Consider the following 15,516-nt stretch of genomic DNA (forward strand, 5'->3'; position numbering starts at 1 on the left):
ACACCTGTGTATAATAAAATTAATAAATATATATGTACAAACTTACAAAATACTTAAATTCAAGACCCTTTTGGAGGGATCAGCAAAGATTTCATGTAGAAAGTGGTCTGTGGGCTAAGTCTTGAAGTAGAAGACGTAGAGGTGAGGAGGGAGTACAGTCCAGGTCAATGGGAGGGCCCATTGAGGACCTCTGAGACAGAAAACAGAGTGCCACAGTTGCCATGGGAAGAGGCCAATTTGGCTGAATCAAAGAACTTGCAAATGGCTGGAAAGATAGATTGAGGCTTTAAAAGTTAATTCTAACTAATGTTGATGTTGTCCTTTAGAGTTTGCAAAGCATTTTTACCTGTGCTGTATCACTGGATTATATAACACCTAAGTATGTAACATCACAATTTGTTATTTAGATAGATCTATGAGCTTAGGGGCAGCTAAGTGATATAGTAAATAGAACCATGAGCATGGAATCAGAGACTCCTGAGTTCGAATCTGACCTTAAACACTTACCAACTGTGTGACCCTCGGCAAGTCACTTAACACTGTTTGCCTCAGTTTCCTTATTTGTAAAGTGATCTGAAGAAGGAAATGGTAAATTGTTCCAGTATCTTTGCCAAAAAAACCCCAGATGGAACCAGGAAGTGTTGGGCATGACTAAAAAACAATTTAAAAATAACATGAACTTCTCCTTGTGTATACTGTTTCCAAGGGACTGGTATAATTGATTCAGTACTTCTCATCAGGTGCTCTTCTTATTCATGTCTTCTCATAAATTCTTTATAGATGCTTTATCCAACCTCATAGAAGAATTCCTCTGATTGTTTCAATAGTTCATGTAGGTGTTAGTCATATTATTGAGATCATAGCCTACCTATTGGGTACAGTACTCATAATCGTTCATTACAGTTGTCCCTTAGTCTTACTACTTTTTTAATCTTACAAGTTCTTAATTATATCTTTTGTATCTCTTTTCATGCATAAATCATTGTTGGTAATAAGCTATAGCCAGCTTTTATATATATATATATATCCCATACATCCTTCAATTGCTCACTAGATCTCTTGAAATCTGAATTTTTCTGAAATAGGAATATTCAATAATTGGCAATTGCTTCTTATCCTAGAGACATATTATTCAAGGAGAGGTCTTTAGGGCTGTTGTTTGCTCTACCAAGGCAAATAAAGACAAGGGGGTCTTCTTTACATGCCTCATTCAGTTGTGTAACAGTAAAGGTTTAATATCATGAAAAATATTCTGTTTCCTTTGCATGTGTTCATCAAAGATATGATCCATCCACAAATACCCTGTCCTAATAAATGTTATAGAGATAAGATATATGGATCAGGAGTTGCTAATGGTTTTCTAGTCACTTTTGTTTTATAGTAATACCATTCATTTAGAATCTTTCCCTCTTTGAGAAATCTTGAGCCCTGATCAATCAGTGACTTTAAAATTGTTATCTCCAGCACATATTTCTTCTATATGCATTCTGTCAAGTTCAGTCATTATTCCAAGCTTTTTCTTCTAAGTATCATAGACATATTGTAAAGAACCAGGATACCCATTCATAAATTCTCTATATGGGCAGTGAGATAGCACAGTGGATGGAGTGTTGACACTTACTAGGTGTGTGACCCTGGACAGGTCACTTCACCTCTATTTATCTGTTTCCTCAATGGTAAAATGGGGATAATAAAAGCACCTCTGAGAGTTGTTGTGAGGATCAAATGAGGTAATAATTTTTAAAGCACTTATCACAGGGCCTGGCACACAGTAAGCACTACATAAGCTATTTTTATTTTTATTAAATGGTAGAGGGATTGGAAAAAGAATGGAAACTTTTCCTGCCATCACTTTCCATCTTTAAATACACCTTATTTTTTTTTAGGAAAAACAACTTTTTATAATAAGACAGCATTCTCGAAGTCCTAAATATACCCCTCTATTATTTTAGTGAATGTTTCCATATCAATGGAATATTAATTAAAAATGTGAGCATTTGATTTTTTTTTGGCTTCCTTATCCTAAAGCCATCTTATCCTAAAGGCAATCTGGTGTCTCAATTTACTTACTTTGACATCTCCTTTGGTTCTAAGACTCAGTTGAACATTCCAAGTTTCCTTTGGCTAAATGAAAGTAGGCTGAAGATGTTGGTCTCAGTTAGGATTTGGAAGACATCCTCAAAGCTGTCCGCCCTCTCTGCGTAAGACTGCGTGATGCAGCCTCTGCAACCACCACAAATCCCATCTTTACATTTGAACACATTGATTTTATTGTGCACTGGATGGTGCAAAATCTACAGCAGGTTTCCTTGTCTAATTTGTGTCAGCAAGTAATCTTTCTAGTCCAAAGGGCCGATGTAATGGTGAGAACAATTTATTTCCCTCTGGGTAGGTAGAAACAGTTGGGCTCGGTTTCTTAAGAGCCTTTGTTCAGGAACATCTGTGTTGAAACTACTGTAGTTAACAGATGATGTTGGCAGTAAAAAAAAGGGAAAAGAAAAAAGAAAGCTTTGTATAATGTCATTGTCAAATTGGGTAGAGCTCTACTTAATAATTATCAAGAAAGTGATCTAACTTGTTATTACAACAGTTTTATTGCAGATTGCCAGTTTAAGACCTTTTTGTGACAAGTGACATTTTTCTAAAAACTCTTTTCTTTTCCCCTGTAATTATTTTGCAACCAACCACAACTCTTTGGACATACTGGGAAATGTCATTTGGAAGAAAAAAAAAAAGCAGGAATTAAAGGCTGCCAATCTGCCAGTGTAATCATGAAGCCAAACTTCTGCCTAATGTTACTACCCCACTCCTCATACAATGGTGGTAACATGGATAGAGAAGGGAGAACTGTGAAATCAAAGAAGTGGAAGGAACCCCAGAACAAGACTACTCCAACCCAGACCTCTTTAGGAGCCTTCCTCTACAATATGTCTGACAAATGACCATTTAGTTTTTGCATGAGGACCTCCAGTGAGGGGAAATACCCTGCTTTTTAAGGCAGTTCATTTTATTTTTGAGTTCCTCTAATTATTAAGATTTTCCTGCTATCAAGTCCACATTTCTCCCTTTGCAACTTTTACGTATTACTTCTGGTTCTCCCCTTTGGAGCCAAACAGAACAAATTTATTTTATCAACTAACGGGTTGCGCTTCAGATACTTGATGGCATGTATCACATCCTCCTAAGTATTTTCTTGTCTGGGGTACACCTTCCCAGTTCCTTTAGCCAATCCCAGGACAAGTCTTTCACTACTTGGGTCTTCTGGATACATTTCAGCTTACCAATGTCCTTTCCAAATGTGGCTTCTGGAGAAGAGTACAATACCACTGATGTGGTCCAGCCAGGGCAAAATACAGCTATGCTGTCACCTTTCTGGTACCAGGATGCCAGGCCTCTCATAAGGCAACCTCGGTTTCCACTAGATTTCTCAGCTGCCATTTCCCACTGTAGACTTACTTTGAAATTGTAATACATTAAAATTGAAGTCCCACAAAATCTGCAGCCCCAGATTGTTTTTAGATGAACTTCTGTCCAGCTATACTCCTCCCATGTTTTACTTATAAAATTGATTGAGCCCAAGTGTAAAATATATCCTTATCCCTACAAAATTTCATTTTATTAAATTTAGCCCAATGTTCTGGGCTTTAAAAAATCCCGACTTTGTCATCCAGTACACTAGTTCTCCTGCCTAGATTTGTGCCAACTGTAAATTTGATAAGTGTGTCATTTATGACTTTATCCAAGTCACTGATGAGAATGTTACAAAGCACAGGGCTGAGCATAGATTTCTGGGCCACTACACTGAAAATGTCTTTCCAAGTTAGCATTGCACAATGAATGACTTCTCTTTGGGTATGGTCATTCAATCAATTCTGAATCCTTGTAATTTAAATTATTGCCTACCCTACTTCTCATCACCTTTTCCATGGTGATATCATGAAAGACTATAAAATTTATCTCCTAGAGGCCAGTGAATGTTTTCCAACACCTAACATACTTCCAGGAATGTTAGTAGAGGCTTAATAAATGCTTTGCTAAAAATCAACATAAACTGTTCCCTTGATTTCCTAATTTAGGAGCCCATTGTAAGAGGAAATGAAGTTGGTATGTCATGGCCTGTTCTTGATGAAGTGAGCAATGCTAGTTCTTTGTAATAACCCCAGTCTTTTTATATGTTCACTAAAAAATCCTTTTAAAAATAACTGTAGATACTATGGAAGTATGGTTGGTATGACTGCACATGTATTACGTATATCAGGTTGTTTACTGTCTCAGGAAGGAGGGCAGGCAGGGAGAAAGAGAGTTTTGAACACAAAATTTTTAAAAATTTTGTTAAATTTTACATCATGTTAAAAATTTTTACATGTAATTAGGATAAATAAAATGTTATTTAAAAAATAGCAGTAGAACACTGGGCCTGGAATATTTGAGTTCAAATCCGATCTTGGATGTTTACTTGGGGTGTGACCATGGGCAAATTACTTAACCTCTGCCTTGGTTGGATCAACTGTAAAATGGGGAAAATTATAACACCTATCTCATAGGGGTGTTGTGAGGATCAAATGACATAATATATCTTTAAAGTGCTTAGTATAGTCCCTTGTACATAATAAATGTATATAAAATACCTATTCTCTTCCCACTTCCTTTCTCTTTCTATATTCCATAGTTTTTCCAATTAAAGTTCACTGGCCTGGAGTTTGCAAATTGTTTTCTCTTCCTTTAAAAAAATAATACAGCATTTTCCATTCTTTAATCTCATGGTACATCTTTGTTTCTCTAGCATCTTTCAAAGCCATCTTTCAAATGGTGGCTCAGCAATCGCATAGGCCAGTCCTTTCATTACCCAGGATGTCATTCATCTGGGCCAAGAGACTTGAACCCAAGAGCACCTGGGAGCTTCTTTACACTTTTACATTTATCTTGGTAACCTACTAACCATTTTGGCAACTATGCACAAATCAAATATATACAGTCACCCAACTTCTCGCACTAAGTGTCCTTCCCAACTCCTCATTCCTTCTCATCCCTCTCACACCCATATCCAAATAGTTGTCAGGACCTGTCATTTCTACCTTTATAACATTATCTTCTGTGTACCCCCTTCTGTCATTTGACATTAACGCCACCCTGGCGCAGTCATCCCCTTACTCCTGGACTAATGTAATAGTTTGTTGGGGGAGGGGAGGATCCTTCTTACCTCAGGTCTCCTTCCACTCTGGTTGATTTTCCATTCATCTATTAAATTGATCTTCCTAAATCACAGGTCTGACTATGCCATTCCCTTATTCAAAATACTCTGGTTACTTTCTATTCCCTGCAGTATCAAATACATTATCCTCCATTTGGCTTTTACAGCCCTTTGTTATCTGACTCTTCGCAACATTTCTAGTCTTCTGAAACCTTACTTCTGCCATGTACCCTGAAATCCAGTGACACTGGACTCCATCCTGTTCCTCAACCACAAGACTCCTTTCCCTCAGCTCCAAGCATTTTCACTGGCTCCGTGTCTATAATCTTTATCTGTCCCCCTCCTGGCTTCCTTGGCTTTCTTCAGATCTCAGTAAAATCCTACCTTCTGCAAGAAGCCTTTCCCAGAACTCTTTAACCTTGAATTATCCCTCTGAAATGATCCCCAACTTGTTCTGTATGTCTTGTTTGAATGTTGCTGTTTGCATATTGTCTTCTCCACTGACTGGCAGCTCCTTGACAGAAAATACTGATTGCTTTTGCCTACAAATGCATAGCATACATTAGGTACTTAATAAGTGCTTGTTGACTATGTAATGTTCTAAAGTATCTTCCATCCACTTCTTGAACTCAACCAAAATATTACCTCTCTTCAGTCCTTCAAGTGACTGCTAAAATTCTTGCTTGTCAATGTTTATTTCCTGTACTACATAAGTAGAAGGGGACAACTTCCAAATCCCCTCTGTCCTAATGTATGCCCTTTCATTAGCTAATTCTCCCAATAAAAATCATTTAGCTGTTGTTTATATGCAAGATCTATGGCCATCTTGTTGGACTGATTTTTATCTTAATTGTCTATCATTTTTATCCTTGTCAGTCGATCCTAGATTCATTCTTCATAAAAAGCAGGGGTCATTTCTATCTTACCCAGTCTAGTATGTATCACAGCAGCTGGTATAAATAGCAAAGAGTGGGAATGATTTTCTGGAAATCACAGCTAGCCCAGTGATCACTGGGTTGTGGGAATTTGGAAAGATCATCCTTTCAGGAGCTATCCAAGGTGTCCCAAAAGTCTTTGAACAATAACTTAAAGCTGCTCTAAAACTTTTGGGACACTTGCATAAAGCCAAGCTAGAGCAATTCTGCCCAGGGCTAATAGGACATAGGAGTATCATTTCCTCAGTCCTGAACTTAAACTTCATTGTTTTAGCTACTCTCATCATCTATTTCCCACTGTTGGTGTCCCACCCTCCACACCAGCTCTTCCTGCCTCTTCTAGAACCCCAAGGAGAGGATACCAGCATTTAGAAAAGTGCCCTTAATTATTTCTGGCAGGATTTCTGCGAAGGAAACCATGGGGCAATTCAATCTTTTTTGGTTAGCCACAAGTTTTCAAGTAAATAGTGGCCTGGAACTCTGCTGAGATCTGAGTGTTCTGAGTTTTCATTCCTAACTGAAATCCTGAGGAGTTATTCTTTCAATGGGTTTCCCTGTGGAAATAAATAATGCCTTGTTTCTCCAAAGTCCTGCTTGACACAGTTGTCTGTACGCAAAGAGTTTCTCATTGACTTGAACATGTATGTATTGGATTGTATGAAACTGAGTCAAGTATTTCAATGGGGGAGGAAAAATGCGTCCCTTCAGAAGTGACAATGCATTTATTTTCCTGTGAAGACAGGGAAAGTAGGTTTAAAAATTGAAATGTGTCTCCTTTGTGGGGAATGAAAGGAGAGTAGTATGAGAGGGAAGAAAGTATGAACCTTCTAATAAGATTCCCAGGTTACAATTCATTTTTATAATTTTGCCAGAATAATCTTCCTAAAAGCACAGTTGTACTATGTCACTCCACTGGCTCCCTATTACCTCAGCCTGGCATTTAAAGCCCTCCCTTTCCAGGCTGCAGCTTACCTTTGTAGGCTTAATGCACTGATATTCCTTTCTTTTTTGCTTTCCAGCCAAATTGTTTTACTTATTTAGGCAGGGACAACATTTAGCATTAGTGATCAATTGACTGTTTCCCAAATTTTTCATGCCATTTACCACCTCCATGCCTTTAAATAGGACTGTCCTGGAACACATCATTTTTTTAACATTTTTCTTTTAAAAGATTTTTCTTTTAAAAATCCTATCTTCTCACAAGGCTTAGCACATGTTTCATCTTCTAAGAAAGAACTTTTTCTGCTTCCCTTAGTTGTTAGTAGTCTTGCTCTCCTGCCTTAAATTTGCATGTTTTCATCCTCCAAAAGAATTTAATAACCTTGTGGGCAGGTACTGCTCTTGTTTATGTTTGTGATTCCTAGCATTGTCTTGCATATAGAGATGTCTAATAAAAAGCTATTAGAATGGATTGATTTGGTAGGAAGGGAAACAGTAGAAATAGAATATCTACTTTGTACTTCAGTAAAATATCAGTAAGTTGATTTACTGTTAAGTATCCTCAGTATATTGTAATATGATATTATATATTATGTAAAATATTATTAAAATTACAGAATAAATGCATTATAAGTATATTACTCCCAGAGAAAGGTAGGAGATATAATGGTACATGACAATTGGACTAGGAGACAATCAGCCTAGTTTCTAGATTTGGCTCTTTAATTAACTACATTCATAGCCTTGGGTAAATCACAACTTCTCTGGGACTCAGTTTCCTCATTTTCAAAATTGGGAGGTTGGACTAAATGATTATAATGTCTCTAAATGCATGACCATATGTTTTGCAAGCCAAGAGATGTGGTGTTGAGTTTAAGAAACAGCCAGGGGGTCAACGTTCTTTGATATTACAATACATAAAGGGGAGCAGAGTATTAGAAGACTCAAGTAGGAAGGTCATGAATGGTTTTAAAATGATTTTAAAAGCCAAATAGAACATTTTACATTTGGTCCTGGAGGTATTAGTGAGCCATTGGGTATTACTGAGCAGGGAAGAGATATGGTCAGATCTGACTTTCCACAGGAGCAAGCATTTATGCTTTGACAAAATGGGAAGGGTCATATATACTCGTGCCCCTTGATAAAAGGTATAGTGCCAATAGAAACTATCTTTTGAACTTCATGAGTAAGGAAAGGGAAGGACTTCTTCTCTCTTCTCCCTCCCCAGCAGCATTTATGGTAGCCATTCTCCTCCACCTTCTAAGAAGAAATCCAATGTAGAGTTGACATTGGCTGCATCCCAACAAAAAGGTCCCCTCCAAAGAGATTCTAAGTTGTCTCTCCTTTCTTCCTATGGGCTATGGAGAAGGAGGATCACACTTGCCTAGTTACCAGTCCTTTTTGGCATAACTCCACACTCTCCTCTAGGGTCCCAAGAGATCAACTTAGATATTCTGCCAATGCATTCCCTTAAGCAAGGACCAGAGCTTCATGGAGTCAATGAACCCATGTCCAGCTCTGTGAGGATCACTCCAGTCCAGACTCTTACTATAAACATAACCAGTGATGTGTGTGTGTGTGTGTTTGTGTCTGGTGGCAGAGAGGGGAAATTGAGTGAGTGACATGGTAAAATCAAAATATCTGACAGCCAAAGCTAAGACGAAGCCCTCCTTCCTTTAATTGATTCAAATATTTTAATTCAATGACCTTGGTGCATCCAATTTGGTGAGGGAACTGGGGAGAATTCTAAAGGAATATGAATCATTGGCCTCAACCTCAAAGCTTTTACAACATAGTTAGGGAAATAAGACCTACACATGTGAAACAGTGACCATTCAAAGAAGGGATGTCATTCAGAATTGCACAGTCTAGATTAGGAGTGTTGACAGGGTCAAGAGATCAGTGAGGGAGACCACATAGACACTGAAGGAGAAATAGAGAGGACACAGGAAAATATTCAACATGAGGGAAAGGCATGGAGCCAGAAATTTGGCCAGATGCCTTAAGGACTCTTCTTCTGACCTCTCAGCTTGTGAGCTCCTATGGAATCCTGAGTGGCAGAGCCATGCTGGGCACTTACGTCCGACTAAGTATTATTATCATCATTCCATGTGTGCTGGGGTCGACTCTGAGCAACAATTGGAGCCATTTACACAGAAGTCTGGAACAGGATCCAAATCACAGGTCCACCTGCTCCAAATACCTCACTCCCCCTGCAGTTAGCATTTTAGTACAAAATGAAGTGACTAATGAATCTGGCCCAGTGTAAATCCCTAGACAAAATCCCAGCTTGGGTTCTGTGTCTAGACGTCCAGCACCAAGGGCAATTTGTGCTTCCAATATCCAGTGCCTTATCAGCTTGCAGGAAAGCAGGTTTGATGGAGTGATGGGGGAAGGATAATGCACCCCCTCCCCCCCACATCTCCTGGTCAAAATGACTGGGGAATGAGGATGCTCCTTGATAATGTTTGCATTAGTAAATGGAAAGATCTTAACAATGTTGTTATATGGCTCTAATCATTCCGAAGGACTGACCTGAAGGTTTCTTTCTTCTTGCAGACTGTGCTTTGTGAAACTAAAGCTCTTAATGATAGCCATAGAGTACAAGTCCGCCAACCGAGAGAGCCGGTAAGTTCCTCGGACTCTGGGGCTGACAGTGATGATGGTGAACGTGTATGCCCAGACTACTCGGACCATTCCTTCCTAAATGAGATTTGTTTTTTTTCAAGCTTGATGCAGCCTATTCTGAAACATTTCAGAGCACATTTACTGAATCCTGCTAATGCTGCTCTTATTCCCCAACCAATTTCCTATAATTAATAGACTTTGCACAGAGGGGGAGATTGAGCACTGGCTCTGGAGTCAGAGAGTATGGGTTCAAATCCTGCCTTCAGTGTTTACAACCTATGTGTCAGACAAGTCACTTTACTTCCTGGGTGGTTTCCTCTTACGTGACTAGATGACCTCCAATGGCCCTCCAAGTGCTACATGTATGATTCTCTAATATTATGGTTTTTGCCACAGACCTTTTGAATTCCCAAAGAATGTAAACCACCCCCACTGCCAGTCCTCTTAGGAGAGAGAAGAGCAAATACTGAAAGTCTCTGCCCAGTCACAAGTGACTCATCCTTCCTACCCTAAAGCTAAACATCCATCCCAATCCTTCTCTTGTCTCAGCTCCCTTTCAACAGGAAGGAACGCACACATTCTAACTCTAGGAAACGGCAGATGGACTCAAGGCTCTTCTGCAGCAGGCAGGGGGCAGAGTGGTTATGGGAGAGATCTGCTCTCTTGATATCCAAATTACAAGGAGCCTATTGTGTACCATATGCGCTTCTCCCGGTACAGCCTGAATCCAGGTGGCAGAATATCAGTTTCATGTAAATTAGCCAGGAGAGCTGCACTCAAAGTCAGACTGCTCTCTTTATTTATTTATTTTGCTCTTAATTATGTGCAAATCAGACTGTTGGGGGGAATAGGTCTGGCTGGGATAGATAACACCCAAGTCAATATATGATTCAGTGCAGGGAGAAAGCATGACACACTGGCTTGTCTCTATTATATTGAAGACATATTAAACTAACAATCTATATCGTGCAAATGGCATTGTGCGTTGGAGAAATAATATAGATGTTTCTCTGGTTTCCCAACCCTTCTCGACACTTTCTGGAAGAATCAGAACATAAATGACCAAGATTCTAAGGCTTTTGTCCAATGGGATGGTGCTCATTATTTCCTTGCCAGAACTCACCTACCTTTTGTAGAAATTCTCATCATTCCTCAGCAGGAAGGAGATTGGCAATGTGGTCCATTCTGAACTGCTGAGCAGGACAGACCTCAAAGTACAAGTCAATCGCTCTTCCCCACCAGAACATTTGTAGGGATTTTCTAGAAGCGCATTTCAGTTCCAAGAATCATTTGGACTCATGATGGTGTCATCTGATTAACAAGTTTTCATTCTTTGGATAAATGACCTAGTTATGTCAAGTTACCAAATGCAGAGTCTGTTTCTCTGTTCTGGAGAACACTGGATTGGAAAGTGGTCAATCCGTATGTTTTTGGTTGTCCTTCACCATCTGATCAGATTACATTTGAGGGCTGATCTGATCAATTGTTATGATGTTTTTTAAAAAAATCCAAATCGACCAAAAATGGTAGATTTGGGGGCCACATGTAGAATTGGCCTTGGCCTTTCCTTTTTTTTTTTCCTTGACTGGCAAAGTGAAGCTTAGTTATTTGCAAAAATAAAAAGATTGATATCACTCTGCACACAGGTTGGAACATTCCCAGATTTAAAAATTGCATTTGGCCATAACTTCACAAGGATTTCCCTGTGTTCAAGTGGAAAACATTATCTTTTCTAGCATTTTTGCAAATGATATTCTTCACATTACCAACTTTTTTACCTGTCAAGTGGGTAAATCTTTGTGTAAATTTCTGGTGTTATCTCCCTCCCACTTCTCTGCGCTCTTCAGAAAAGTGAAATGTGAAATACTGTCCATCACCCTGAGCACCGTTTGTGTACTAATTATTGGCTGTCAGTTTTATCCTATGCCCTTGCTAGTGAGTTCATAAATATATACATTTGGTCACAAGGGGTGTAAAGTACCTCTGATGGCTTGAGGCAGGCAAATTATCTCTACTGGAAAAAAACAATCGGACCATGACTTCCTCACAGTTTGGTCAGTGGGCACAACATTTATGAGAAAAGAACAATAAAATGTTATCATTCTCTTGAGAAATGTTTTTCTGAATGGACCTTCATATTGATTCTCCATTTGGAAATTTTTTTTAACAAAGACATCTTTTTTCAGTGAAAAAAATGATCTTATTTTTGGAAAAGTGGGGAAGAAACTTGTTCCATTTTATTTTTGCTTTCTATATATAACTACGATATTTAATTCTCAAATATGGCTTGGTCTCAACTGTGGAAGTACTTCCTCTCTTAAGGAAAATGTATGCTTAGGAGAAGGGAATGTGGATCAGTGCATCTGAAAACGGAGGCATTCATCAGCATGCATAAGCCATAGAGGATGTGTAAAGCTATAAATTAAAATAACTCCTGATAATGTTTTTCTTTTCCTTTTAATTATCCCTTGCTCTAATGAGACATTAAGATTGAAAGTTGCTTTCCTCCACTTTTGTGCCCTTACATTTACCCCATGTTAATTCCTTTGTTTCTCCTCTTTCCTTCTCCCCCATAACTCCCCCCCCCCCCAATTAGCATCATTCCATATTTATTTGTCCTTATTCTTGGCAAAACTGCTTGTTTTGTATCATATTCTTCAAAGAATTTGAAGCAAAGGTTGTGTTTTTTTTTAAGTTTTTCTTCTGGTGTTGGTTGACTTCTTACCAAAATGTTTGATTTCAAATTTTTTTCTTGTCATTTGCAGAAGCCGAAAGCGGTATGCACACTTCGTTAACTTTCCTTCCAACCTCAATCCTCTACCTTCACTCCTTCTAACTCCAGGACTAACCCTTTGTCAAGAATTCAGGAAGATAACACCTACCTTTCTGTGTATATATAAATATGAGTATATATATACATATATGTATATAATCACCCTTGTCTGGTGTATATATATATGTATATATGTATATTTATATACAAGCCCCCTGGTTACATATCTCTAAATCAATGGTAGCATTTGGTGTTCTGGTTTTATTTGTTAGTTTTTGTGGATTATGCACTAACTTCTTTGCAGGAAACCTTAAAAGGTAGGGGAAGGTGGGTGGGATGGAGAACAATCCTATTTTCAGTTGACACTATTGGTGTGACTGATATTTCACCTAAAAAGAATTTTTTTCTCTTTAGCATTTTTGTCTGTTTTTGTATTGTGTTGATGTGTCCACCAGATTTTGTGATGCCATTTTGTCTGCATACCACATCCACATTCCCAGTGATCTCCTCTCTGTATCTTTTTTCAGAGTCTACCTTCTATAGTATAGTCATGTCTCCTTACCCGCATAACAGAGACCAAGTCCTTGTTCTTGTTTGCTAGTGAAATTTCAAACAATTTAAAACCTGTACAGTACTCAGTAAAGTCACAGGACTCTTCTTCCAAAGTCTCTTTGGAGAATGGTTTCCATAATCGTTTCACTGAAAGAGTGCCATTTATCACAGCAAATATGTGTCTTTTTTTTTCCTTGTATGTTTGACATATTTCTGAACCTGACATTTCAAGTCTCACCATTGGACTGTGTCTTGTATTACTACTATTTGTTGTTGCATGAAGCATGATCAAAAACTTTAGGTGACTTTATTTTTCACCTTTCTTGGTTAACATTTTCAATCTAATTGCTTTTATCTGTGTTCTCTGGGATGATCTTGTTGAGAACATAACATTATGTCTTCCACCTGCTCATCTTCTCAATCTTCATCTTCCTCACTGGTCGTGTATTCTATCTTGTATTTATTTGTGTGTGGGTGTGTATGTTCATATGTTTGTCTTATCTTCTCTGAGTCTCCTAATTCTGTGGTTTTGACTGGTTGTATAGAAAAAGTGGTGGCTTCCTGTCAGTTTGGCATTAGTTATATGACCTAACTGCAGAGAAGTTACTGCAACAAGTGGAATCTTCCAGGATGTGCAGTGCTTGCACCTCAACTTCTTGTTTTCGAGTCTTCTTACCTTGCGGTGAAAGGCATGTTGTACTGATGAAGGCATGTTTCATGTCCAAAAGTAGGATGGGCTTGCTCCCAGAACAAAATACCCAACATTTTCACAGTTGGATAAAGTATTTCCATTTTGTGATTCTTTCCCTAAAAACAACTGCACACACACACACACACACACACACACACACACAAACACACTATTTCATTTTTAGAAACTATCAGCAACTAAATCCATAACTACATTACCTATACTTGGGTCAGACAAACTGGGAGCAATCTTTGTTATCATATTTGTGTGTCATTATTTTGCTGTGGCATGAAACGTCGACTTGTCTTCCACCTCAATCCTTTCTTTTTTTTTTTTTTTTTGAGTTGCAAGTAAAAGTATGTGTCTAGGTTTACAATAGAAATGACACAGCCCAGAAAAAAGTAGTAGTTTCTAAGTGGTTACACCATAAGCCTCAAAGAAGCCTGTAAGTTGGTTTCCTAGGACACCAGAGTATGCCCTGCTTCTTCTCTCCAGCTGCTTTCCATCCAAGAAGTAAAACTGATTCAAATAAAGTGTCCACCTCTGGTAAATGCCCCGGGCATAATAAACTGATAGGGGTTACTAGCCCTGGTAAACCTTCCTGTAAGGAGACCATGAACCAATCTTGGATGGTTGCTATTTACTTTTGCTTTCTCTAGTTCCCATTAGCTTATGATTTTTAATATGCATATTTCCACATACTATCATACTGAAGACTATATTATCATGAAGCTTGATAGCATGTTATGTTACCTAGGGGAATAGTACACTGCATTCACAAGGAGGATTATACTATAAGGATACTTACCCATCATACATATTCAAGGTATCTAGAAAGCTATTTCTTTTCCCCTTTCATTTGTACTTTCTCTGAGATTTCCCCTCCCAATGATTGCCAGTCTTTAAGAGCTATAGATCTGTATAATTTTTAGGAACAATTTTTAGGAACATGATTAATAACTTTCATGGAATTCCTATGCTTTTATCACCTTCATGATTGAAAGACAAAGATATAGGCAGAATCCAGTTCTGGTCTTGTCTCTCTTGCAAATCTGCTTTTATTTTTTACCATGTTCTATTCCTTTACTTACCAATCAATATGTGAATTAACAAGCATTTGTTAAGTGATAGTTCTAGTCTAGGAATTGTGAAGGATATTACAAAGACTGAAGTGATAGGGTCATTACCCTCAATGAGATTATATTTTGTAGAGGGAGATAACATGTGTGGGTACATGCTTACACACACAGATATGAGGATACTTAAATATTACTTTTAAGTAATTTGAGGGGAAGGCATATGTGAGTATATCAAAAAAATAACTAATTTTGAAGTCTGAGGTATCTGAGTTAACCTTTGAAGGAAGCTAGGGATTCTAAATGGCAGAGGTAAGGACAGTAATGACAGAATGCATTCCTGTCATGGTAGGGAATAAAGCCAAGAGATAGCTATGTCTATCGCCTCCATCTTGAACAATTTGAGGCATTCTATACTCATCTTCCAGAAGATTACATGATATAAAATATTCTTGGAATGGTGATAGGACTTAAGAGGACAATTGGAAGGGAAGTTGTTTCAGGGCCTCATTGTACATGGTCATCCTAAGTGATTAAGTGAAGCTTCTGAAGTGAGCTCCATATTATTTGGGAGAAGTAGGACAGGATTCCCAAGTATTCTCATGCTCCCATTAGCTCACCTTCCTTTGCCAAATACAGTTGCTCCTGGGACAAGGCTTGACTCATGAGAATTCTAATATGATGTATTTAAAAATTGCTTTTTTTCTAAACCAACTCTTTATTAAAGAAAT

The 15,516-nt window shown here is 38.2% G+C and overlaps 1 protein-coding gene across 9 annotated transcripts in view; it reads left to right on the forward strand.

The window, feature by feature from the left end:
- The window catches only part of KCNMA1 (potassium calcium-activated channel subfamily M alpha 1), a 904,559-nt gene that overhangs the window by 722,162 nt on the left and 166,881 nt on the right, over positions 1-15,516 (forward strand). For all 9 annotated transcript variants that reach the window (XM_072636209.1, XM_072636218.1, XM_072636155.1 and 6 more), the window contains one exon: positions 9,625-9,693. In XM_072636209.1, the coding sequence (XP_072492310.1) occupies positions 9,625-9,693 (69 nt within the window). The remainder of the gene's footprint in view (positions 1-9,624; positions 9,694-15,516) is intronic.

Source organism: Notamacropus eugenii, chromosome 1, assembly GCF_028372415.1.
Source record: "Notamacropus eugenii isolate mMacEug1 chromosome 1, mMacEug1.pri_v2, whole genome shotgun sequence".
Taxonomy (NCBI): Eukaryota; Metazoa; Chordata; class Mammalia; order Diprotodontia; family Macropodidae; genus Notamacropus; species Notamacropus eugenii.